We start from the raw sequence: 25,383 nt of genomic DNA on the forward strand, positions 1-25,383 counted from the left end.
TGTTCACTAATTATTCCCAATATATTGGTGGCGTGATGGCTGAACTGAGGTATATGAATTTTTGTTATTCTTATTTAAATTTTTGGAGAAAAAAGAAAATGTTAATTGGTATCTTTATGGTTAAAATGAAGCATTACTATCGGGTGGGTTCTCATATTAGGCAAGTAAATTTTATAATTTAATATTTTTTTTTTTCTTTTCTAACAAAAATACTGGCTTCAGATTATCTGGTATCTAACTTTCTTGAGAATCAGTGTTTTCGTGCTATCCACATGGAAACTCAGGAGTAAAAAAAATTTACAGCAAACTGTTTATATCTTGAGACATGCAAACAACTAAAAGTTATTGTTGATGCTCTCCATTAAGATACTTGGTGCATTGGCTGATGGGGCTAGCTGAATCAGTGCAAACTAAAAGTACAACTTTCCCTCACTGCCATCCAAGCCTAACTTAACAGTCAGCACTGAATTGAGCATGTTGTCTGCCTCTGTGTACAAGAGCATAGACAGACCATTCAGTTAACGTCACATGAAACAAAACTCAACATAATGAAAACTGTGTGCTGAGCTTAGATTGTTAGTTATCCGAAACAAGTGAATATTGATCCAAAGTTGTATGATGCATTGTGGATTTTGTTCATTCTGCTAAACCCATGAGCCACCATGCCAAGTGTCTTCCCAGAGTCTATAGGAGTAAAATGCTCTTCAATTCTTTCCAGGTGCTTGAGGCAAGGTGCTGAAAAAGGTATCCAGGAAGAATACTTCCCTCATTTTAATGTGACTGTAGCAATAGCTGCTGTATTGAAAAATGTGTTGAAATATTGAATGTGTAGGTATTCTTATAGTGGCATGTTGTACCTATGGAATATCCATTGTTACATCCATCTGTATCACATAAAGTGTATGAATATGTGATCTAATAGTAAAAGAACTTGTTCAAAATCCAAAAATATTTTTAGCACTGTGGATTTATAGACAGTTACATGGGCATGTAAAGGGCCTCACATGAGGATAAGAAAATAGATAAGCACAGTATGGATCGTATTGAGTAGTTCTGTAAGAGAAATGTGTGAACTTGTAGAGAAGAATTTAAAGGGTGACATTATTTTCACAGAGACCATAAATTTGATGAGAAACTGAAAGAAACTTACTTGTCTGTACAAAATGTAAACAGCCACTTCATCTAGTGTCTCCTGCAGTCATTGATGGTATTCTTGATGCAGTGTTTTCTTTTTTTTTTTTTTGGGGGGGGGGGAGAGTTCATGTGATTTGCCTACATATCAGTTCCACATCAATAACTGGTTGGTCATACGGATGATTGCCATATGGAGGGTCTGGGCTCAATTGCTGGTACTGCCTGGGATTTTCCATTTGTGGGAGAACTGAAATGTGATGCGCTCAGCTTCATGATGCTAACTGAAGAGCTGTTTGAGAGAGAAGTAGTAACTCCAAGGTCTGGGAAGATGACAGTGACTGGGAGAGAGGTGTGCTGTGCCTCACGCTCACACGTTTCTGTACTGCATCCGAATTATTGCCATTGGCAGAGGATGGCATGGCGACTGGTCAGCACTGGATTGTCCATTGGGCTCATAACATAGAAATGAAGGAGTGTGTACATATGTATATAGCATAATCACTAAAAAGGATGAGAACTATGTGCACGTCAAGCAATAAAATAATAGTTGCCATACAATATATAATATCCATATCAAATAATAAAATAAATGTTAACGTTGGTAAATGACACATAAGCTTCCTCTCATATGAAAGCAAGTGCAGCTCATATTATCACCTGTGCTGATGAGTTGCGTGATTATTTGTGGGTCTACTTAAAAATGGCTCTGCAGCTGAAATTGGGTAGTAGTGGTAATAAACAAATGCTACACTTACTAAGTATAACAGACTTAGTAATATTGTTCTTCAAATAATTTTAATGCTCATGAAACCAAACATGAAAAAACTGAAGAGAAACTCAATTTCTTGGAGAAGGAATGGAGTACTAAGGTCTGAAATAGTAATAAATTGGAAGAAAATCGGTGGCAGATGTTATCTTTGTTGAGCCAACTGATAACGTAGTCAACAGGATAGGCAGCTGTAAAGTAGCTCGAGAAGTAATAATTTCTTCTTCCCATTACACAATAAAGAATTTTCATAAAACAATTCAGAAAAATGGCGATATGTTTCTGCCAGTATGAGTATGATGGAGGTACTTCCTTCATGTCTGTTCTATTGATGAGCACCCCTTGCCCCGTCCCCGCTCCATGTTGTTACAATATTATATCTTAATAGTAAAGAATTTCATACTTTCTCTCACACACAAATAAAATAAGTGAAAAGAGTAAAAAAGAGACTGAGTAAAGATTCAGGCTTAGGACAGATTTTGTTTCATTTTGGTAGCCCATATTCCGTAAAATGTTTCCTTTTAATTTTTTTTCTATTAAGTGCACATTTTCATTGGTTGGTTTTAGTTTTGTAAGTGTTGCATTTAAAATATCAATTTATTTGCAGAACTTTGAATAAATATTGTGACATTAATAAGTGATTTCTCATGAAATTTTGTTTCCAGCAGTCACAACCTACTCCACGTAAAAATGAAAAAGTGGAGAGTATTGCTAAAAGGAGGCCAACAGCTGCAGTTCAGGCTCTTAAGAAGAAATACCAAGAGCAACGACTTGCCAGGCAGAGAGCAGGCAATCTGAGCAAACTTGTCCAGAAAGGTAACTCACTGTCTAGATTTGTTCCCTTTTCCTACAGTCTTTCTTAAAGATGCTGGAATATGAAATGATTTAATGAAGACCCTATTGTTGAAAGAAGCAAGAAGCTATAAGCCAGGGTAAAGATTGAAATGATGATGTACATTTTCGGCTGGTTGTAAATTGAGTGACTAAGCAATACATATTAATATTATTGAAATCAAGTTCCCTCCTAGTAGACACCATTTTGAGCCCTGTTTCTCCCATTTTGCATGCATTGATAATAAAGAGAAATCTTCATGGGATTGGTATGGACATCCCAATGTGGAATGGACTCAGATTCTTTAAGTCTGTGATTCATAAATGTTGGGCAGATTGCTGTAATGGTTCTTTCCTGAGAAGTACGGATGTGCATACATTATCTTATGGGAAACAGACAGACAAAAAGATGTAGCAGAAAATAATAGTCCAAAATGGAAGTTCAAGCAAATAAAGGAAGAAGTAGAGACAACTATTTGCCGTTCCTTGGAGCTAGTAGACTAACATAACAACATTTGCTGGTGCCACATGCCTACCCTTTTTCCCTGCTGTCTCTCCTGTCCAGCTTCTTTTCTCTTTTTTACCACTGTGGGAAGCTGTTGTCTGTTCATGCATTTGTCAACTGCTCAGCCCAAAAATATTTTGTGAGTAGCTTCCCTTTACTCCTTCAATTGTACATCAATGTCTGCATCTACATCTATACTCTACTAGTCATTTCATGGCGTTGTGGAGGGGGAGGGGGGAGTATTTCTTGTACCATTATCTCCCCCCCACCCCCCTTTTCCTGCTTCATTCACAAATGGTGCACAGGAAGAATGGCTGTCAGTGAAGGTCAATATGAGCTCTAATTTTATCATCATGATCATTTTGCAAGGTGTTTGTGCGAGAAAGCAATATTTTCCCTGACTCTCCTTGGAACAAACACACTCCATATTTCTGTAGCAAACCTCTCCGTGACACATGACGCCTCTCTTGTGGCATATGCCTCTGGAGTTGGTTGTGCATCTCTCTAATGCTCTGTTATTGAATAAATGATCTTGTGATTAATGCGCAACTCTTCACGTACCTAGTGTATCTCTTATATTAACCCTACGTGGTAAGTGTCCCATACTGAGAACAGTACTCAGGAATTGCTCAAATGAGTGTTTTGTAAGCCGCTTCTTTCGTGGATGGATTACATTTCCTTAAGCTTCCTCCAGCGAATTTCTACCTGGAATCTGCTTGTTCTACTACCTGTTTTGTGTGGTCATTTCACTTTACATTACTCCATTTGACTACTCATTGATATTGTATGGTAGTTACTGTTCCCAGTGATTTTTCACCAGTAGTGGATTTCTTTGGCAGTGTGTGTGCAATACATTAAGATTTATTTATGTTCAGAGTCAACTGCTGGTCTCTGCATCCATCATCGATCGTCTGCATGTCTTCCTGCATTTCGCCGTACTCTTCTAGCCTTGCTACCTTCTTGTAGACAACAGCTCTGTTGCAAATAGTCTCGTGGCACCTCCAATATTATCCACTAGATCATTAAATTGTAAATTGTAGTGGCCCATAGCTCTCTTTGTGTTTCACCAAAATTGCTTTAACATTTGTTAATTTTGTTCTGTTGAGAATGACATGTTAAACTCTGTCTGCAAGGAAGTCCTCTGTCCAATCATAAATCTTGTGCCATACTCTGTAAGCTCATATTTTGTTCACGAAATGAGAGAGCGGAACTGCATCAAATGCTTTCCAAAAGTCAAGGAACATGTCATCAGTACGGGCACCTTTGTCTACAGTGCTATGGATCTCAAGGATGAACAGAGAGAGCTTTTGAATGACCTTTGTGTGTGATCCTTACTGATTTCTCTAGAGGAAATTTTCATTCTTCAAACATGTTAATATTTGTAAGCATGAAACATGTTCCATATTTGTACAACAGGTTGACATCAGCAATAAAGGCCTATAATTTGCACATCTGTTCTACAAATTTTCTTGAAAATGAGTGTGACCCATTATTGTTTCCAGTTGCGAGATAGCCTTCGTTGCTCCAGTGATGTATGATAAACTACTGCTGGAAGAAAAACAAGTTCTTTTGAATATTCTAACCAGAACCTCACAGGTATCTCATTTTAGCCACTATTGAGAATTTTTAGTTGATTTTTTATTCCACAGTCAATATGTGCCATTTCAGCATTTGTGAGATGATTGAAAGAGGAACTGCATTATGATCTTCCTCAGTGAAACATTTTGGAAGACCATTGTTTGTATTCAGCCAAAGACTTTCCAGATCAGATAGCTGCAGGAAATTGACATTGTACCAATTAGAAAGGTAGATACACATTGACCATCACACATCGAAGCCATTAATAGTTTCAGCCCTTTGATACTTTGTTGACTTTTTTTTTTAAAAAAAAAAAAAAGAAAAGAAAAGAAAAGAAGGAGTGAAAAGCATAGAGATAAAAACTATTTTTAAGGGATTCAGCCCACAAGTTGCTCAGGGTAGAAGTATATGATAAGATTGAAATGTTAACACCTTAGAAGCACAATGAATGTAATAGCTATTGCCTTAAGAGGAGGAGAAAAGTAGAAGTTGCAGTGGAGTCGTTGTGTTCTGTGCTACCTGCAGGGTCCCAGTAATGTTGTTCAGAATTGCTGAATGAACTTAGCTTTCCATTATCAAAATGTTTAATATTATAGTGAAATTAAAATCAAGGATGGCAACATTAAATGTGGAGTGGAAATTCCATTCTTAAACTCGGGTTAGCAAGCTCAGATAAGTGAAAGAACTATTGCACAATCAGCTTAACAGTTCGTGCATCCAAGTTACTGACAAGAATAATAGACAGGAAAGAGGGACATAAAATTGACGATTTACAACAATATTAGGAAAAGGGTATATTGCTACTTGCCACAGGGAGGAGGTGTAGAGCTGTAAAAAATGTGGCCACTATCTCCACCTGCTGTGGTCCAACAGCAGTCTGCACCTGCATAGCAACCTGGTTTGGGGTTTAAGGGAGGGTTGGAGTGGGGAAGGGGGACAGATAACAGGATAGGGTGGACGTAGGTGTGCTGCCTATGAGAGCTAGCAGAGGTGTGGTGGGTACGGGATAGGGCTGCTTGGAGCATAGTTGGGAGTGTGTGCAGGGTGGGCGGAATAGGGAGAGGAGAGGAGTCAGGTAGAGAAGGGTAAAAGATTGTAGGTATGTTGGCTGAATAGAAGGTGTGTGTAGTGCTGGAGTGGGAGCAGGGAATGTGATGGGTAGGTGGAGAACAGGAACTGACAGGTTGAGGACAAGGTGGTTGGGCAGTGAAGGGTATGTTGTAGGGAGAGTTCCCACCTGCAAAATTAAGAAAGGATGGTATTGGTAGGAAGTATCCAGATGACCCAGGCTGTGGAGCAGTCATTGAAGTGAAGTACATTGTGTTGAACGTGTTCAGAAACTAGATGGTCCAGCTGTCCCTTGGCCTCAGTTTTGTATTGCCATTCATGCAGACAGACAACTTGTTATTTGACATGCCCATATAGAAAGCAGCACAGTGGTAACAGCTTAGTTTGTAGAGGTCATGGCTGCTTTCATAGATAGCCCCACCTGTGATGGGATAGGAGATGCTTCTTACAGGATGGGGGTAGGTGGTAGTGGGAGGATCTATGGGACAGATCTTGCAGCTAGTTATGTTGCAGGGATATGAGGCAAAACATTTGGAGCAGGAATTGAGTAGAGATGAACAAGGATATTGTGTAGGTTCAGTGGACGGTGGAATAGCACTGTGGGTGAGGCGGAAGAGTGGAGGGAAGAAGATTCCTCATTTCAGGCCATAACAATAAGTAGAATGTGGGATTCAGTTGCTCCAGTCCTTTGTGTTACTGAGTCACAAGAGGAATGCTCCTCTGTGGCCAAACCAGATGTACATGGCAAAAGATCTCTTTCCGAACAAATTTGGGATAATGATTTTGACTTGTGAAGGGCTCAGTGAGACCTCTGGCAGGTTCAAGAGTAGGGTTAAAAGTAAGGGTTTTGATGGTACTAACCTGGTTCGAGCCTCATCTTCTTCTTTCTGTAGTGCATAAGTTTGTTGTCTCATAACTTAAAAAACTTTGAATGGTGTTAAATAATAATGTTCTCTACTACACTGTTTTTAGGTCCACTTATTTCACACATTTGTTAAACTTGAATTGAGACTGGGGAGGATAATAGGTAGGATATTCCTCGTTTCAGGGCACGATGAGAGGCAATCGAAATCCTGGCAGAGAATGTGATTCAGTTGCTCCAGTTCTGGGTGATACTGAGTCACAAGATGAGAGCTCCTCTGTGGTTGGGCAGTGGGTATGTGGGAGGTGACTGTAGAGACGAGGCATGGGAGATCTGTTTCTGAATCAGACTGGGATGATAACTTTTGTATGTAGATGCCTCAGTGAGACTCTTGGCAGGTTCGAGAGTGGGATTAAAAGTCAGGTTTGTGATGGTTCTAATCTGGTTTGAGCGTAATTTTTTTGTCCTCTGTAAGTTCCTTGTCTTGTAACTGAAAATTTCTTTGCATTTTGAACGATGCTAAACAATAGTGAATGCAACACTACTGTTTCCAGAATGACTTTTTTCCATACAGTTCTTAAACCTCAGGTGACTTTTATGGATGATGACCAGTTTCTTAACTCTGTTGATTACATAGCACGACAACCAGGATAGTCCCTACACTCTGAAACCGTTTCAGTGGCAACACTTCCCATGAATCTCCCAATCACATAAATCACAGGTCATAGAAACACAGTCAATTGAGGGCAGTTTATTTATTATTAATGACACTGTAAGCATTCAGCAAGGCATAAATCACAAAAACATATCCACAAAGTGTAAATTGGTAAACATAGTTTATACTTGCACAAGTCAAAGAAGTTCACATTGATATTCCACTAAGACATATTAATAGGAGAAATGATACGAGATGTTAATCGTTCCAACTATGACAATGTAGAGGCTTTTAAACGTTTATAACAGCATAACTTGATCCAAATGAGCACATACTTGCAATGAATTGTGAACTGAATTATTTGTATGCACTGACTTCGATGAAGTTTGTCATTTGGTCCAGAAAAATTAGGACAACGAAACTATAATGGTAAATGTGGGATTGCAGATACCAACACAAAGATGTTAGCAAGTAATTGCAGTATGTGTACTCCTTACAAAGATGTTGCTGTGTGCTAGCTAGCCCAGGGCTGAAGATGGTTGGGTTTCAACGGGTGTTTATAAACAGAGAGAATGATATTTATGCTATCAGGACTGTTTTTATCATATTTTATTGATATACAGGAGATCGAGATCGCTGTTTTCCTAGAACAATTTTCCAGAAAATGTTTAATGTCTGACCGGATTCAAGATAAAAAAGGGGAAAAGAGAAGAAAAATTAATACAGGTACAATAATAGCAGGTTGGATAGGTCTGTTTAAGATTTGCTGATAATAATATTACTATCCTCAACGAAAGTGAAGAAGAATTGCAGGACCTGTTGAATGGAGTGACTACAGAATGTGGATTGAGTGGAAACTGAAGAAAGATGAAAGCAATGGCAAGTGGCAGAAATGACATTAGCGATACATTTAACATCAACATAGGTATCCATGAAGCAGATGAAGTGAAGGACTTCTGCTAATGTGGAACCAAAATGAAATATGATGTACGTTCGAGGATAACACAAAAAAACAGATTAGCTCAGGTAAAGAATGCATACCTACCCAAAAAGGTCGTCTAGTATCTAACGTGATCTTAATTTGAGGAATAAATTTCTGAGAATGTATGTTGGAGCAAAACATTGTACAGTAGTGGGACTTTGGGAAAACTAGAAAAGAAAACTGCAGCATCTGGGATATGGTACCCCAGAAGGATGTTGTAAATTAATGGAGTGATAAGTTAAGTACTAAGGAGGTTCGTAGCAGAATCAGAGAAGAAAGGAACGTACAGGAAACGCTTGACAAGAAGAAAGACAGGATGAAAGGATGTGTGTTTAGACATCAGGGAATAATGTCCATGATACTACAGGGAACTGTAGAGGGTAAAAAATTATAGGAGAAGGCAGAGACTGAAATACATCCAACAAATAATTGAGGACAGAACATACAGTTGGTACTCTGATGATGTTGGCACAGGAGAATAATTCGTGGCAGGGCACATCAAATTAGTCAGAAGACAGGTGACAAACAGTACTAACAAAAATGAACCGAGATGCTAGTTTAAGAAGAAAAAAAGAAAATCCAGGGGAAACTATATACAACGAAAGAACAGAAATTATAGTTTACTAAGGAAATTCATAGGAGAAACAACTACTAAAGCACCTCACCCTGAGAGTCCACTCTCAGGAAATTTTGTAAGCAAAAACAGACCCCGAACTGAATATTGCGTAGTTATTTTATGTATCTAAAAAAAGTTATCTGCTCTGTTGTTATATGGAATTTTTTTCAAAATTGGTCAAAATATTTCATTTTCAAAAACTGTCTTGGACATTTCTTGTACATATTCCTGTCTTCTCTCTCTCTCTCTCTCTCTCTCTCTCTCTCTCTCTCTCTCTCTCTCTCTCTCTCTCTCTCTCTCTCGCACACACACACAGCCTCTGGCCGTTGAGGTCTCATCAACCAAAGACAAGGATCATGCGCGAATGTGCATATGATTTCTACTTTAGATGACCTTTTGCCCGAAGCCTCAAATGTGCAGCAGTCTTTTTCGTATACCTGTCTGTAACTCTATATGTGAGTAGCAGTCTTATCATTTTCATAATATTATGAAAAAGGAAAGTTGCGATTCACCATATAGTGGAGATGCTGAGTCACACATAGGTGGGGAGAGAGGGTAGCGGAAAAGGAGAGAAGCAAAGAGACTGGGTGCGATGGTGGAATGAAGGCTGTCCATCCTGGATTTTCCATTGTTTGGTTTGCATAATATTGTCTTATATTTAAGTGTTTGAGTATAATTTTGTAGCTTAGTGAGTTCTGTGAGCAGTACTGAAATGCATGTTCTGAATCCTGTCAAAATGGCTTCAATTTGCCTGGAACCATCCGCTGTCTCCTTTGCTGCCAAGAGTTAAAGCAAAATTAGTGGTGCTCCACAATGTAGCCAGAACATTGTAGTGTGAAATGAAACAAGACAGTTCTCAGGACATAAATCAGGCAGAAGTTCCCAACAAAAGTTAATTATACTGAAAGTAATGTATAGTGAAATTTATTGGCATTGACAGCTCTTTCATTGAAAAATATTGGAGAACATGCTGTAAGACCATAAAAACTAAGTATTCTTTAGAAATATTTCTGTATTGTTTACAGCACAAAGACGGTGATTTAACATTGATGTGTTAGATCAACATTTTGGTATAATAGAAGACTATGGTGCTCCATCTACAAGTACAACAATAACAAGCTCATATTGACTCTACAGTGTTAGCATTAATACATGACCATAAAATCTCAAAAAGAGTTCTAGATCTTGACTTTTCCCATCACTGGTTCCGAATGGCACATCTTGGTTGCAAAAGTGTCTCACAATACATTAAATATGATACCAGGTTTTGAACCTCTGGCATAAAAATTTGTTGCAGGTTTTTTTAACATGTTTCATCACCACCCATACAAATCCTCTATTGTAATAAATCAAATAATTCATTAGAATTCACACACACTTTGGTATTGTTTATTTTGGCGACCATTCAGAGCCCTTATAACACCAAGAGAAAGATGCAAGTACATGGTGCTGTGTATGAGTCTCGAAGTAGGGAAGCACATTCTCTCATCTCACTACTACTTTTTTTATGATAAGGATTTGGGCTGGACATAATTAAAAGAAAGGCGTTTTTCATTGCGACTGAATCTTATCACGAAATTCCAATCATTAATTTTCTCCTCGGAATGCAAAAATATTTTGTTGACACCAACCTACATAGGGAGGAATGATCACCACAATAAAATAAGGGAAATCAGATATCATACAGAAAGATATAGGTGTTCATTCTTTCCGTGCGCTATACGAGATTGGAATAATAGAGAATTGTGAAGGTGGTTCAATGAACCCTCTGCCAGCCACTTAAATGTGATTAGCAGAGTATCCCTGTAGATGTAGATGTAAATTTACCAAGGTACCCCTGCACTAAACAGGGTGAATCTTAGTAATGTTTAAAAACGTTCAAAGTGACGTGGATGACACTGAGACAAGTAATTTACTACAAAACACATAGGGCTGGAAATGTCAGGAAATACTCCAAAAGCGGATGACAAATGTTGAACATATGATGTCATCAGTCGACATGCCTTGCCACACTTGCGCTGATTGGTCCTGTCATTTCTACCCTTGCGAGTAGTGTGCAGTGCTAAACATTGCTCCACTAGATTTTTGCTTTTGGCGTCATGTGAAGGAGCTAGTTTACATCACCCCAGTAACGTCCAAAATGGATCTCCTAGCCCACATGGCCATTGCCACTGTGTAAATCCCAAATACAGAGGGTATTTTTGAGCGCGTGAGTGAAGGAATGATTGAGCGTTGCAATACTCGCATTCAAGTAGTGTGATTTGTTGTAAATGAAGTAGTTAAAGAATAATGGTCCTCATTGTAACCAACCAAAAGCTGTCTTATTTTGTTTTTCTTTTCTTTCCTCCATTCTTTGTTTATTTACAGACATAATTTAGTAAAAAAAATGTAGGTCACTTACTGGTTGCAGTACAGTCTGGAAACTTATACTCATTTACTTGTGAAACAACACAGTAGGTTTTGGTTGCACTATACTTTTTAATACACCATTGGAGATAGCGAAACTGATAAATTAAATAACAAATCTTACCTGAATGTAAACTCAGAATTGTCTTACACACTGTGAGAAAATACTGCCTGCCAGGTGCAAGACTCAAACCCTGTGCCCCATGATCTAAAGTCATGCACATGCGACTATACTTTATCTGGTGACATCACATGTTCAAACTTTTGTCAGCCAGTTTTGGGGCATTTCCCGACATTTGTGGCCCCCACGTGTCTTATATCAAGTTACTTGTCTCAGAATCTTTTACATCACTTTGGAGATTTTTAAACATTAATAAGAATCACCCTGTGTAGTTGCAGATGTGCACTGCTCAATTGCAGAAGGAAAACCACTGCATAATGTACGATCAACACTGTGCAGTGTGGCTCTGTGCAGGGTCGTGGTATGAATTGCTCTGTAAAGTGTATAGCATATTAGAACAGCCATTACTTGATGACTATTGCCTACTTCCAGCCCCACATCCCACATTGCTTTTTTCTTTATCAGTCTTTATTCAAATGCATTCAGAAACTATCTTTCTCATATTTCCATTTGAACTGTCAAATTAATCCTTTTTCCTTTAGATTTCGCCTAAAGTTTGATCTTTTTTCCCCAATTCTCTTTTCAGTTAAAGACAAGAACATGGTGCGAACGAGATCTGCTGCTTTGATGGAAGAGACAAAATCGAATAAAAGAATTATTTCAGCAGCAAAACATGTTGTCAAGAAATCTCCTGTCAAAATTATTCATGCTGTTAGGAAACTGAGACCAATCAAGCGTTCACCTTTAAGGAGGTAAATTGCATGAAAACGTAACTTACAAAGGTTCATTTGATTTATATTTAATCTTACCCTATAAGTAGCTCACTAATATTTTATTCTAACTTGGGTTTATGCATCTGCGTAAGGCTGTATTTCATTTGTACCTTTTTTTTAGAATCTTGCTACGAAGAAGAGAAATATCAAGAGAGATTCTTGCGAGGCGGCGGGGACTGCGCAGTGGTGGGCAGCTTCCTGTGGGAAGCGATCAGGGAATTACAAACGAACGTGCCCTTAAGCCGGCTGAACCAAAAGGTGACAAAAAAGGTAACTGTCAGAAAACAACAAACAACACACAGAGCACAAGGGAAAAATATTCAGATATATTCCTACTGGCGACCTAATCAGATTTGCAACTGGATGGGAAATTATCAGCATTTTATCCTGGATTGGAAAGTCATCCTCAGATTCTGAAGTAATATCCTAAGAGAGTGCAGTAGTACCATTGATTTTCATGTTATACATTAATGAGTTAGTGAGTAATATTAGTTGCAATTTTAGGGTCTTCATTGATAATGCTGCTAACTGTGAGGAAATTTTATTGAATAAAAATTGGCCAACTGCAAGTAGACTCACGCACTGAGGGTTCACCACAATCTTAATTGTGTATATATAAAGAGCATTCAAAAAGAAATGAGCCAGAGGCATAATTACAGAAACAAGTACCTGTGTGTTAGAAGTATTGATCCAGTCTGTTGAGGCAATTGTCCCATTGTGACACAAATTTCTGGAGCTGCAATGTTAACCAGTTCCATACATACAGATGGATGATGTCATCCGAGGTGAATCGTTTGCCTCTCAGAACCTTTTTGAGGGAACCAAAAATGATTTCATCACAAGGAGAGAGGTCCGGACTGTATGGAGGGTGGCCGAGAACCTCCCATTTGATTTTCTGCAGGAGTGCCGCGACTGTGTTAGCCATACGAGGCTTTGCATTGTCATGGCCCAAAATGACCCCACAGGTGATATTGCCTTGTCGTTTTGATTTGATTGCTTGGTGAAGGGTGGTCAAGTTTTGCAAGTAACACTGGGCATTCAGTGTTGTCCCATGCTGCAGGAAGTGAATCGGAATGGGGCCGGGCCATCTTGCTCAAAGAAGAACATCAACATAACCTTTCCTGCACTCAAGTGGATGGCCTTGGTATTTTTTTGGTGGTGGTGACCCTGGATGCTTCCACTGGAGACAGTAATTTCGATTCTGATTCGAAGTGATGGCGCCGTGGCTCATATCCAGCCACCACTCATGCCAGGAAAGCATTCCCTCCCGAGCATAGCGCTACAGCTGAGCAAGACAATGGCCCATTCGGCATACTTCCTGATGTAGCTGAAGACTGTGGGGCACCCCTTGGGCACAAACTGTGCGTATGTGCATTCGTACCTTCATGATAGTGTGAACACTTACAACACTTGTCAACCGAGGTGAATCGTTTGCCCCTCAGAGCCTTTTTGAGGGGACCAAAAATGATTTAATCACAAGGAGAGGACTGTTTTGAATACAGTAAGAGAGAGTCCCTTTTGGTCAACCATAGTGCCAGTAGTGCTAGTGTTTGTTTTCAATACAGTCCAGAGACAGGTAGTGCTATTTTCATTGTTTTCTACAAGAAGTGGCTAGCAATCACAGTTTAGTCAATAATCAGCCGCGTTTAGTGAATTAGCAGTCTAGTTAAAAGTTGATTAAGTCTCTTCAGTAAATTGATTGCTTAGGATGGATAGGATGTGTGACTGCTGTGTACGGACGCAGGAGGAGCTGGCCACTCTTCGCGAACAGCTGAGCGTGTTGATGGCCGTGGTCAGCCGTCTTCAGGTTGCTGCCTCGGAGTGTAGTGGCAGTGGGGAGTCTGGTGCGTCACAGGGTACACCCCAGGTGTTACATGCTTCACCCACTGACCCTGCTGTCGAGACATCTTCGTGGGTACCAGGCGCAGTTGGGCCACCCTCTCCCCAAGGGGAGTGGCGGATTCAGCAGCGTTCACGGCGCACGAGGCGAGGGTAAATATGGAGGCTGTCCGTGTGGCGTCGCCCGCTCTGCCTGTGAGTGGACATGTGGATGCTCCTTCAGCAAGGTCCGAGCAGGCACACGGGGGGGGGGGGGGGGGGGGTGTCTATTAGTTATTGGGAGCTCCAACGTTAAGCGGGTGATGGAGCCCCTTAGGGAAATAGCGGAAAGGTCGGGGAAGAAGGTCAGTGTTCTCTCTGTCTGCTTGCCGGGGGGTCTCATCCGAGATGTGGAGGAGGCCCTACCTGCGGCGATAGAGAGCACTGGGTGCACCCGACTGCAAATTGTTGCTCCTGTCGGCACCAATGACTCCTGCCATCTAGGTTCAGAGGTCATCCTCAGTTCGTACAGGCGGTTGGCGGAGTTGGTGAAGGTGGAAAGCCTTGCTCGCGGGGTGGAATCAGAGCTAACTATTTGTAGTATCGTTCCGAGAACCGATCGCGGTCCTCTGGTTTGGAGCCGAGTGGAAGGCTTAAACCAGAGGCTCAGACGATTCTGCGGAGGACATCTGGGGTGCAAATTTCTCGACCTCCACTATCGGGTGGAGAAATGTAGGGTCCCCCTGAATAGGTCAGGTGTGCACTACACGCCGGAAGCAGCTACAAGTGTAGCGGAGTATGTGTGGAGTGCACATCGGGGTTTTTTAGGTTAGAGAATTCCTTCCCTAGGCCCGACAAGACGCCTCTTGAGACGCGGCAAGGTAGGAGTAGGCAAAATGCAACAGGGAATAACAATATTAATGTGCTAATAGTAAACTGCAGGAGCAGCTATAGGAAGGTCCCAGAATGCTCTCATTAATAAACGGTCACAACGCCCATATAGTACTAGGTACAGAAAGTTGGCTGAAACCAGACGTAAACAGTAATGAAATCCTAAACTCAGATTGGAATGTATACCGCAGAGACAGGCTGGACAGTGAACGGGGAGGCGTGTTTATAGCGATAAGAAGTGCAATAGTATCGAAGGAAATTGATGGAGATCTGAAATGTTTAATGATTTGGGTGAAGGTCACAGTTAAAGCAGGCTCAGACATGGTAATTGGATGTCTCTATAGGCCTCCGGGCTCAGCAGCTGCTGTGGCTGAGCACATGAAGGATAATTTGGAAAATATTTCGAGTAGATTTCCCCACCATGTTATAGTTCTGGGTGGAGATTTTAATTTGCCGGATATAGACTGGGAGACTCAAACGTTCATAAGGGTGGCAGGGACAAAGAATCCAGTGAAATATTTTTAAGTGCTTTATCTGAAAACTACCTTGAGCAGTTAAACAGAGAACCGACTTGTGGCGATAACATATTAGACCTTCTGGTGACAAACAGACCCGAACTATTTGAAACAGTTAATGCAGAACAGGGAATCAGCAATCATAAAGCGGTTACTGCATGGATGACTTCAGCCTTAAATAGAAATATTAAAGAAGGTAGGAAGATTTTTCTGTTTAGCAAAAGTGACAAAAAGCAGATTACAGAGTACCTGACGGCTCAACACAAAAGCTTTGTCTCAAGTACAGGTAGTGTTGAGGATCAGTGGACAAAGTTCAAAACCATTGTACAATATGCGTTAGATGAGTATGTGCCAAGCAAGATCGTAAGAGATGGAAAAGAGCCACCGTCGTACAACAACCGAGTTAGAAAACTGCTGCGGAAGCAAAGGGAACTTCACAGCAAACATAAACATAGCCAAAGCCTTGCAGACAAACAAAAATTACGCGAAGCGAAATGTGTGAGGAGGACTATGCAAGAGGCGTTCAATGAATTCGAAAGTAAAGTTCTATGTACTGACTTGGCAGAACATCCTAAGAAATTTTGGTCTTGTGTCAAAGCGGTAGGTGGATCGAAACAAAATGTTCAGACACTCTGTGACCAAAATGGTACTGAAACAGAGGATGACAGACTAAAGGCCGAAATACTAAATGTTTTTTTCCAAAGCTGTTTCACAGAGGAAGACTACACTGTAGTTCCTTCTCTAGATTGTCGCACAGATGACAAAATGGTAGATATGGAAATAGACGACAGAGGGAGAGAGAAACAATTAAAATCGCTCAAAAGAGGAAAGGCCGCTGGACCTGATGCGTTACCAGTTCAATTTTACAGAGAGTGCGCGAAGGAACTTGCCCCCCTTCTTGCAGCGGTGTACCGTAGGTCTCTAGAAGAGCGTAGCGTTCCAAAGGATTGAAAAAGGCCACAGGTCATCCCCGTTTTCAAGAAAGGACGTCGAACAGATGTGCAGAACTATAGACCTATATCTCTAACGTCAATCAGTTGTAGAATTTTGGAACACATATTATGTTCGAGCATCATGACTTTTCTGTAGACTAGAAATCTACTCTGTGGGAATCAGCATGGGTTTCGAAAAAGACGGTCATGTGAAACCCAGCTCGCGCTATTCGTCCATGAGACTCGGAGGGCCATAGACACGGGTTCGCAGGTAGATGCCGTGTTTCTTGACTTCCGCAAACAGTTCCCCACAGTCGTTTAATGAACAAAGTAAGAGCATATGGACTATCAGACCAGTTGTGTGATTGTATTGAGGAGTTCCTAGATAACAGAACGCAGCATGTCATTCTCAATGGAGAGAAGTCTTCCGAAGTAAGAGTGATTTCAGGTGTGCCGCAGGGGAGTGTCATAGGACTGTTGCTATTCACAGTATACATAAATGACCTGGTAGATGACATCAGAAGTTCACTGAGGCTTTTTGCAGATGATGCTGTGGTGTATCGAGAGGTTGTAACAATGGAAAATTGTACTGAAATGCAGGAGGATCTGCAGCGCATTGACGCATGGTGCAGGGAATGGCAATTGAATCTCAATGTAGACAAGTGTAATATGTTGTGAATACGTAGAAAGATAGATCCCTTATCATTTAGCTACAAAATAGCAGGTCAGCATCTGGAAGCAGTTAATTCCATAAATTATCTGGGAGTATGCATTAGGAGTGATTTAAAATGGAATGATCATATAAAGTTGATCGTCGGTAAAGCAGATACCAGACTGAGATTCTAAGGAACTGCAATCCGAAAACAAAGGAAGTAGGCTACAGTACGCTTGTTCGCCCACTGCTTGAATACTGCTCAGCAGTGTGGGATCCGTACCAGATAGGGTTGATAGAAGAGATAGAGAAGATCCAACGGAGAGCAGCGCGCTTAGTTACAGGATCATTTAGTAATCGCGAAAGTGTTATGGAGATGATAGATAAACTCCAGTGAAAGAGTCTGCAGGAGAGACGCTCAGTAGCTCGGTACTGGCTTTTGTTAAAGTTTCGAGAACATACCTTCACCGAAGAGTCAAGCCGTATATTGCTCCCTCCTACGTATATCTCGCGAAGAGACCATGAGGATAAAATCAGAGAGATTAGAGCCCACACAGAAGCATACCGACAATCCTTCTGTCCATGAACAATACGATACTGGAATAGAAGGGAGAACCGATAGAGGTACTCAGGGTACCCTCCGCCACACACCGTCAGGTGGCTTGTAGAGTATGAATGTAGATGTAGATGTAGATGTAGATGTAGAACACTCAATCCAACCACTGCGGTTATGGCTTTCACTGTAACTCGGGGGTCCTGGGTAAAGAGTGCATCCACCAGTTGTAGGATGTCATCAGTAATGCAGTGTGGTGCTCCAGACCATGCATCATCGGCTAATGACACCCGTCCTTCCCTGAAGCACTTGTGCCACGCCTTGACCCTTGCAAGGGACATGCAGTGTTCGCTGTACACTTGTGACATTTGTTAATGAATGTCCATTCCTCCTACTCCTTCCGCTGTCAGAAAACGAACAACACCTCTTTGCTCTTCTGTTGATGCCTCGATGTCACTGTTTGCAATGCGACTGGCAGCATTGGGCAATTGATGCATGCTGCTAGCTCTGTATAGTCACGTGACATGCACGCGTGCCCTCTAGCGACAGGCTGTGAACTTCCATGCTCTGATCGGAACCACACTTCGTTACACATGCCACGATATTACCATCCTGTCACTGGTTTGCGCATTCCAGACTCCGGCTCGTTTCCTTTTGAATGCCCCTTATATATAGTTCACACATCCTGGGAATCAAGAATTTCAATCATTTTTGCCTATTATCGATACTGGCAAGATACTGATCCTGGAAATTCCAAGGCCATATCTAAATCTCTACAATGGTTCCTCACAATAGTCTGGACATACAAAAAGAAGTAAGCAGGGAACTTCAGTTTATATATGTAAAGAGAAAAGATTTAAGAAAATGTACTTTATTTGTTTACCAAAACACGAGTACAGCTTACATTTTATGTTTGCATACAGTAGTGTTTGTCTATTATGCTTTTGACAGATGATGAATGCGATGTATGATCAAATGGTGAAAGATATTTTTTTGTGTGTTATATTTTTACAACTTCCATGATTCGGTCAACAGAAAGTAACCTATTGGTTTTGATGAGTGAGTTTGTAAATATCAAAATATGTGATGAGTGAGTGAATCTTTTGATTGCAGTGACATAGGAGCTTAAAATTTTTCCACCTCTAAGGGACCATAGACTTTAGTATGTGACATAAATTTGGACATGATATGCCAAACTGCTGTTTAGACAAAGGGGTCTTAATAGAGGGACAGACAGACAAATAAAAAATGACAATTTTTTTCAGAATGAGATATAATTTCTAATTAACAAGTTTGGGACTTTCTCCTTTATTTGTACTGTGAAACCTTGTGTCTTGGCAAATTTCGTGATTCCTGGTCAATGTGAAGCACCCTGTCCGTTTTTGATGAGTGAGTTTTCGAGTATAAAAATACAAGACAGAAATGGCTGCATCTTTTGAGTGAAGTGACCTAGAAGATTAAAATTTTTGCAGCTCCAACTGACCATAGACATATGTGACAAATTTGAACTTGATATGTGTACCCGTTCCTGAGTAAAAGGGTTCTTAACAGTTGGACAAACAGATAGATGGACAGACGTACAGAAAACAAAGCAATCCTATAAGGGTTCTGTTTTTACTGATTGAGGCATGAAACCCTAAAAATTGTTGCCATATCTAGTTAAATCAGGAGGCGATTTAAAATTGTTCTTTGGACTACGTGGCCATTGTGTAGCTGCTTTTTTTTTTTTTTTTTTTTTTTTTTAAATCTCCTGATGGCTGTAAAGCTGAAACCAGTTACCTGTAAAAATAAAATACGATGGAGATTGCTAATTCTGTAGTTTATCCAGTCAGAATTCCACAAAATGTCCTTCTGGTGCAATGACTGGAAACTTGTTCTTAATATTGAGAAATAACAATTGTGTGCTTCATGAAAAGTAAAATTGTAGCGTCCTTTGACTGCAGGATTAATTAGTCACTACCATAGTCAGTCACAACATACAAATATATGAGAGTAATAATATTGATGTAAATAAAATAGAAAGAAACTTCCACATGGGAAAAATATATTAAAAACAAAGATTCCAAGACTTACCAAGCGGGAAAGCGCCGGCAGACAGGCACATGAACAAAACACACAAACACACACACAGAATTACTAGCTTTCGCAACCGATGGTTGCTTCTTCAGGAAGGAGAGGGAAAGACGAAAGGATGTGGGTTTTAAGGGAGAGGGTAAGGAGTCATTCCAATCCCGGGAGCGGAAAGACTTCCCTTAGGGGAAAAAAAGGACAGGTGTACACTCGCACACACACACACACACACACACACACACACACACATATCCATCCGCACATACACAGACACAAGCAGACAAATATGTCTGCTTGTGTCTGTGTATGTGTGGATGGATATGAGTGTGTGTGTGTGTGTGTATGTGTGTGTGTGTGTGTGTGTGTGTGCGAGTGTACACCTGTCCTTTTTTGTCTGCTTGTGTCTGTGTATGTGTGGATGGATATGAGTGTGTGTGTGTGTGTGTATGTGTGTGTGTGTGTGTGTGTGCGCGAGTGTACACCTGTCCTTTTTTTCCCCTAAGGGAAGTCTTTCCGCTCCCGGGATTGGAATGACTCCTTACCCTCTCCCTTAAAACCCACATCCTTTCGTCTTTCCCTCTCCTTCCTGAGGAAGCAACCATCGGTTGCGAAAGCTAGTAATTCTGTGTGTGTGTTTGTGTGTTTTGTTCATGTGCCTGTCTGCCGGCGCTTGTCTTCTAAAGAGACAGTACATACAAAATACTTGTGTGGCCCATACTCAGATACTCCTCTAGTGGAAGAAACAATATCAGGTCCAAATGGCAGAGAACATCAAGTACAGTGCAAATGGTCACAGATTTGTTGCCTGGAGAGAGTGTAACAGAAATGTTGAAAAATCTTAATTAGCAGCCAATCGAAAAGTGACACTCATGTCAGAAAGAACTTACTTAGGAAATTTATTGGTCTGACATGTCGCAAACTACCAATATTTCCAGCCAATATGTATCTATCCCTTAGAGGTCATATAGATACAATTTGGCAAATAGCTCACACAGGCATAGGTGTATCAGTAGTTGTTCTTGCTAAGTTTAATCTGTGAATGGGCATTTTTACTCTCTAGAAATCACAGAATAAATTCTCATGGCATGTCATTTGCAACAATTCCATTGCTTCAATTGGCAGTATTTTTTGATGCTCTTCACATGTTTCATGCTGTATGATTCTGCAGACATAATGTGTGTGAACTCAATGCTTGCTGAAATGAATTTAAAACTGTATTGTACACCATGCAAAACAAACACCATCCAGGTCTTCATCTACTCTGATTTGCCAAGGAAGCTGTTTTCCTGATATACTGGGCACTAAATGCAAACAAAGCCATAGTTGATTCCATTACAGTGGTGCATGGCACTGTCATCTGGAAGCATAAACATGGATGAAAGCTTATGAAATGGAAATTCCTTTATGTCAGTGTGTTGACAGGACAACCATGGAAATATCAGATGGAGTTATGACTGTTTTCAATGACGATTTATTGTGGGATCTAGAGGCCAGAATGGTTGCATAGTAGCTGAGGAGAATAATTTAATGTTCATTATTCAGAAACAAGAAGTTGTATGCCAATTGTTTCTTCTTGTTTTGAACAGGATGTTCACTAAAATTCCCAAACTTTAGAATCCATCATTTAGTGTCGTGTACACCAAACAACTTTCAAGATGCGCATAAAGGCTGCCCTGTGAACAGCAGAATGAGTCATTTCTTTTTGTACAGTGTGCACATGCACCTTAGTTTATCTCAGTAGAGTCATTCAGACTTAGGTGCATGTTTAAAGAAAGTGTTATGAAAAAATGTGAAATTCCTCCTGAAGGTTGGACAGTTTTGTCTGATTTTCATAAAGAGCCAACTCAACAATGACACCTAAATAATGCATAACTCTTTGCGTGCAATAGCTCCCAAATTCTAAGTACCTTTTATGTATTTGCCATTGAAGTGAATGAGGACCTGGTGAGTACAGATAATATTGTTCTGTGTGAAACTGTTCACCTAAAGTAACATAAAACAGCATCACACAACAGCATAAAGCATTTTACCTTATGTTAATAATATTCCACTCCCAAACACTGTTGAACCAATTTAATGTTTTTCTTTTTAATTGAGTTTATAGATCATTGTGTGTTTACAATGCTCTAGTTATAGTGTAATGACTTGTTTCCTGATGTATTGCAATGTTTTTGTTTTGAAATTGGATTTTAAATTGAAACCAGTGTATTAGAAATTTGCATTCTTGTAACTCAATAATTTAGTAGGAATACTTAAGTTCCAAATTATAGGTATTATTGTAAAAATTGTGTTTTTGAGTTGTGATATGACTGTTCTGATTTGCAGTGACTGAGAAGAATGCCAGTAAATCATTTGCAAGCACTCTCTCAGATTTTTCGTCAGATGATGATCAACCTCTGGTGAAGAAAACCAAACCTGTGGAGCAACAAAGACAGCTGCAGAAACAGCAACAAAATCAAAAGAATCGAAAGCAACAGCTAGCAAGAAGAGTTATTAAGCGGATAGTTGAGAGGTCAAGAAGACAAAAACCTCAAATTGTAACACGTTCTAGACTTCAAGAGACAGAAACAAAACAAAGAACAAGCAGTGGGTGAGTTACTGTAGGCTTTAGAATAAAATTCCTAATTTTTTATAAATGACCAAGTGAAGTACTGCTGTAGAGGCCTACTGACTTGTTATTTTCATAGCAATTTCCACTACATTTTGTTCATCCACCCACCCAGTTGACCACGTATTTCTGTATTGTTTGGCAGTTGGGCATATTCAGTGTTCTATACCCAATAAGATATTTTCATCAGTTAAAAATATCAATTTTTTAAGTCAAGTATTTACTTATATAAACAAGACACTTCACATCAGCAAGATGAAAGGTATGGGATACGAGTTTGAGAACTTTTAATGGTACTACAACAAAACAGTGCAAAACTTTACCAGTGTTTCAGGTGAGAGTTGTTATGTTGAGCTTAAATCTTGATACCATGCAGGGTGGTAAGACACTTGTGACAGTGTGGCTATAGGGAGGTGAATATTAAAATATTCTTAGACTGGTGGCCTAACTTAACACTTTCCCCAATCCTGGATGTGTAATGACTACTATATTCAATCCAGGTGTGATAACAGCAAAAGATGCCTAACATATATCTACAGTAAAAGTGTGATGTTCACTAATCATAAAAGTATGATCGCAATAAAAAACTTCTTCGTATATTCTGAAATCATCATATACAAGTAGTGTGCCATTAAAATCCCAAACTACCTCAAGTCAAATTTAAATATGTACCATATCAAGCAACAGTCTTGGACCAACATGCAAAGAGAATAATCAGATTTTGAAAATGTGATAGAATTGGGGCAGCAGCCATTAAAACAAAGACTGTATTTCACTGCAACAGGACCTTGTCAGGAAATTTCAGTAACCTACTTTTTCTTCAGAGTATGAAAATGTTTTGTTAGTGCCCACCTACATAGGGAGAAATGATCACCACCATAAAATACCAGCAGCTCATTGTCTAGTGGCTAGTGTTGCTGCCTCTGGATCACAGGGTCCCGGGTTTGATTCCCAGCCATGTTGGGGACTTTCTCTTCCCGGAGACTGGGTGTTTGTGTTGTTCTCATTATTTCATCACCATCATCATCATTCATGACAGTGGCTAGATCGAACTGTGTAAAATTTGGACTATGAAAAAATTGGGACTCTGTACAGGTGCTGATGGCTGCACAGTTGTGCATCCCACAAACCAATAATCATCATAAAATAAAAGAAATCAGCTCACACTGAATTATTTAAGTGTTCATTTTTCTCTCATGTTGTTTGAGAAGTAACTTAACATGGTTCGATGAACCCTCTGCCAGGCACTTAATTGCGAATTGCAGAGTAATCATATAGATTTAGATTTAAAAAATGTACTCGCCAAGCAGTGGCAGAAGAAAACATATATAAAAGTTAAGGAAATATGAGAGCTTTTGTAGCCAGTGGCTTCTTCTTCTGGCAAAATGGTTGATGGGAAAGGAAGAGGGATGAAGGAAAAGCACTGGTGAGATTTAGGAAATGGGAAGGATTACAGAAAAGTGGCCCAGAATCTTGGGTCAGTGAAGACTTACTGGTCGAGAAAGATTGATTGTAGGGGACTCCCCAAATAGCACTGCTAAAAACAGATAATCAATCGGCTATTATTCACTTCCAGTCAGAAATGCTTAAGAGTACCACTAAACTGAATATGTATGTGACCTGTGCACAAACAAACTGCTGCTGCTGCAGAACTCCGCTCTGTTCCGAGGCTGGAGTTCAACCCGTTTCTGTGGGGAAAACCCACAGACAACTCAGTTCCTCGTCACGTTCTGACATATGCTCCATCAGCTAGCTATGATGATCGCCTGCTCAGCCTTAGTAACTTCTCGTTTTGTACCACCATTTATGAGTAAGGTTCTCTTCCCCATTTTTGTAATGTTACAGCACCCACCATCTAAGATTGCAGATCTTCTTGGATTAGTGAATGATAGAAAGTTGGAGTACATAAAATACTTATCCAGTGTGGTATGGTGTATTTAGGTCAGACCACATCCACTGTAGAAGAATATTGAGTAGAAAAATCAGTGCTGCCTTTACCTTTTGCAACCGATGAAGTCTACTTCTAGTGAGTTCTGTATTTCTGCTGGGCATGCAGTGTAATACACTGAAACAACAATTTTGGGTATTGGTAATTCTTTTTGAGATTCAGTTGTTAAGGAGTCTGGAAGCATGGTGGGAAACCCTATTGACTGGGGCGTTGTTATCAGTTGGGTAACATGTGGAATACTATTATTTGTACGATTTGCTCTCAGTACATGTAATAGACTATGCTTAGGGCCATGGTGATCAGCAGCCTACCAGGCATGTGAGTTTCACATTTCTGCCATCAAGGATGAAGTGCAGCAGTGTGGTTGGTCTTGCTCCAAGAGTGGTTTTACAAGGGTCAAAACAACTTGTGATGACATTGGAAAATCCATAAAGTCTGCATCCAGCTTTGCCCCTTTATATTTCAAGTTTGTCATCAGCAAGAGGAATCATGTAGCCGGAATTACCAGTAAATGGAAATCTTCGTGGAGTACAATCATTATTTTGATCAACAACATGCCACACACTTACCTGTGACCAGAAAACTGTAGCAGTCTTCGTTGGCTCACTTGAAAATAGGTGGCAGGTGCCAAGATGAAATATGGTCTGTATTTGCAAACAACAGCTGGCTGTACTAATTAATGGAAGGAAAAATATTGACTTATACTGTAACCTCCTAATGTACCTATTCCTGCCACAAAACTTTCAAAATATTACCTGCTTTTTTTCCTATGTAATTTTACGCTTTTTGAAAATATATTGCTTTGGCAACTCATCCTTGAAAATCTAAGGAGATATTGTAGGTGGAAGTGGATAAACAGTATTACCTGGAGGTAACTCAGACTCATCCCAAATCTCTGCAAATACTCGTTAATCACATTGTTTTTATTTTCAGAGATGAAATTTTTTTATTTAAAGATACAAATCAGGCAGTAGATAAGATATAGATATCAGAATCACACTAGAATGGTGTTAGAAATCTGTTTGTGTATGATTCTGAAGCACCTGTGGCACTAGAAGACCTGGCACTGGGGACCGTAGTATCATGATTGTCTCCCCTA

The 25,383-nt window shown here is 40.0% G+C and overlaps 1 protein-coding gene across 13 annotated transcripts in view; it reads left to right on the forward strand.

Annotated features, from left to right (window-relative positions):
- LOC126365822 (uncharacterized) overlaps positions 1–25,383 on the forward strand; it is a 182,930-nt gene that overhangs the window by 31,641 nt on the left and 125,906 nt on the right. For 7 of the 13 annotated variants that reach the window (XM_050008439.1, XM_050008435.1, XM_050008434.1 and 4 more), the window contains 4 exons: positions 2,569–2,716; positions 12,111–12,276; positions 12,419–12,567; positions 22,054–22,318. In XM_050008439.1, the coding sequence (XP_049864396.1) occupies positions 2,569–2,716; positions 12,111–12,276; positions 12,419–12,567; positions 22,054–22,318 (728 nt within the window). Of the gene's footprint in view, positions 1–2,565; positions 2,717–12,110; positions 12,277–12,418; positions 12,568–22,053; positions 22,319–25,383 lie in introns of all 13 variants that reach the window. The other 6 variants (XM_050008432.1, XM_050008433.1, XM_050008427.1 and 3 more) reach the window with 1 other exon arrangement.

This window comes from Schistocerca gregaria, chromosome 4, assembly GCF_023897955.1.
Source record: "Schistocerca gregaria isolate iqSchGreg1 chromosome 4, iqSchGreg1.2, whole genome shotgun sequence".
Taxonomy (NCBI): domain Eukaryota; kingdom Metazoa; phylum Arthropoda; class Insecta; order Orthoptera; family Acrididae; genus Schistocerca; species Schistocerca gregaria.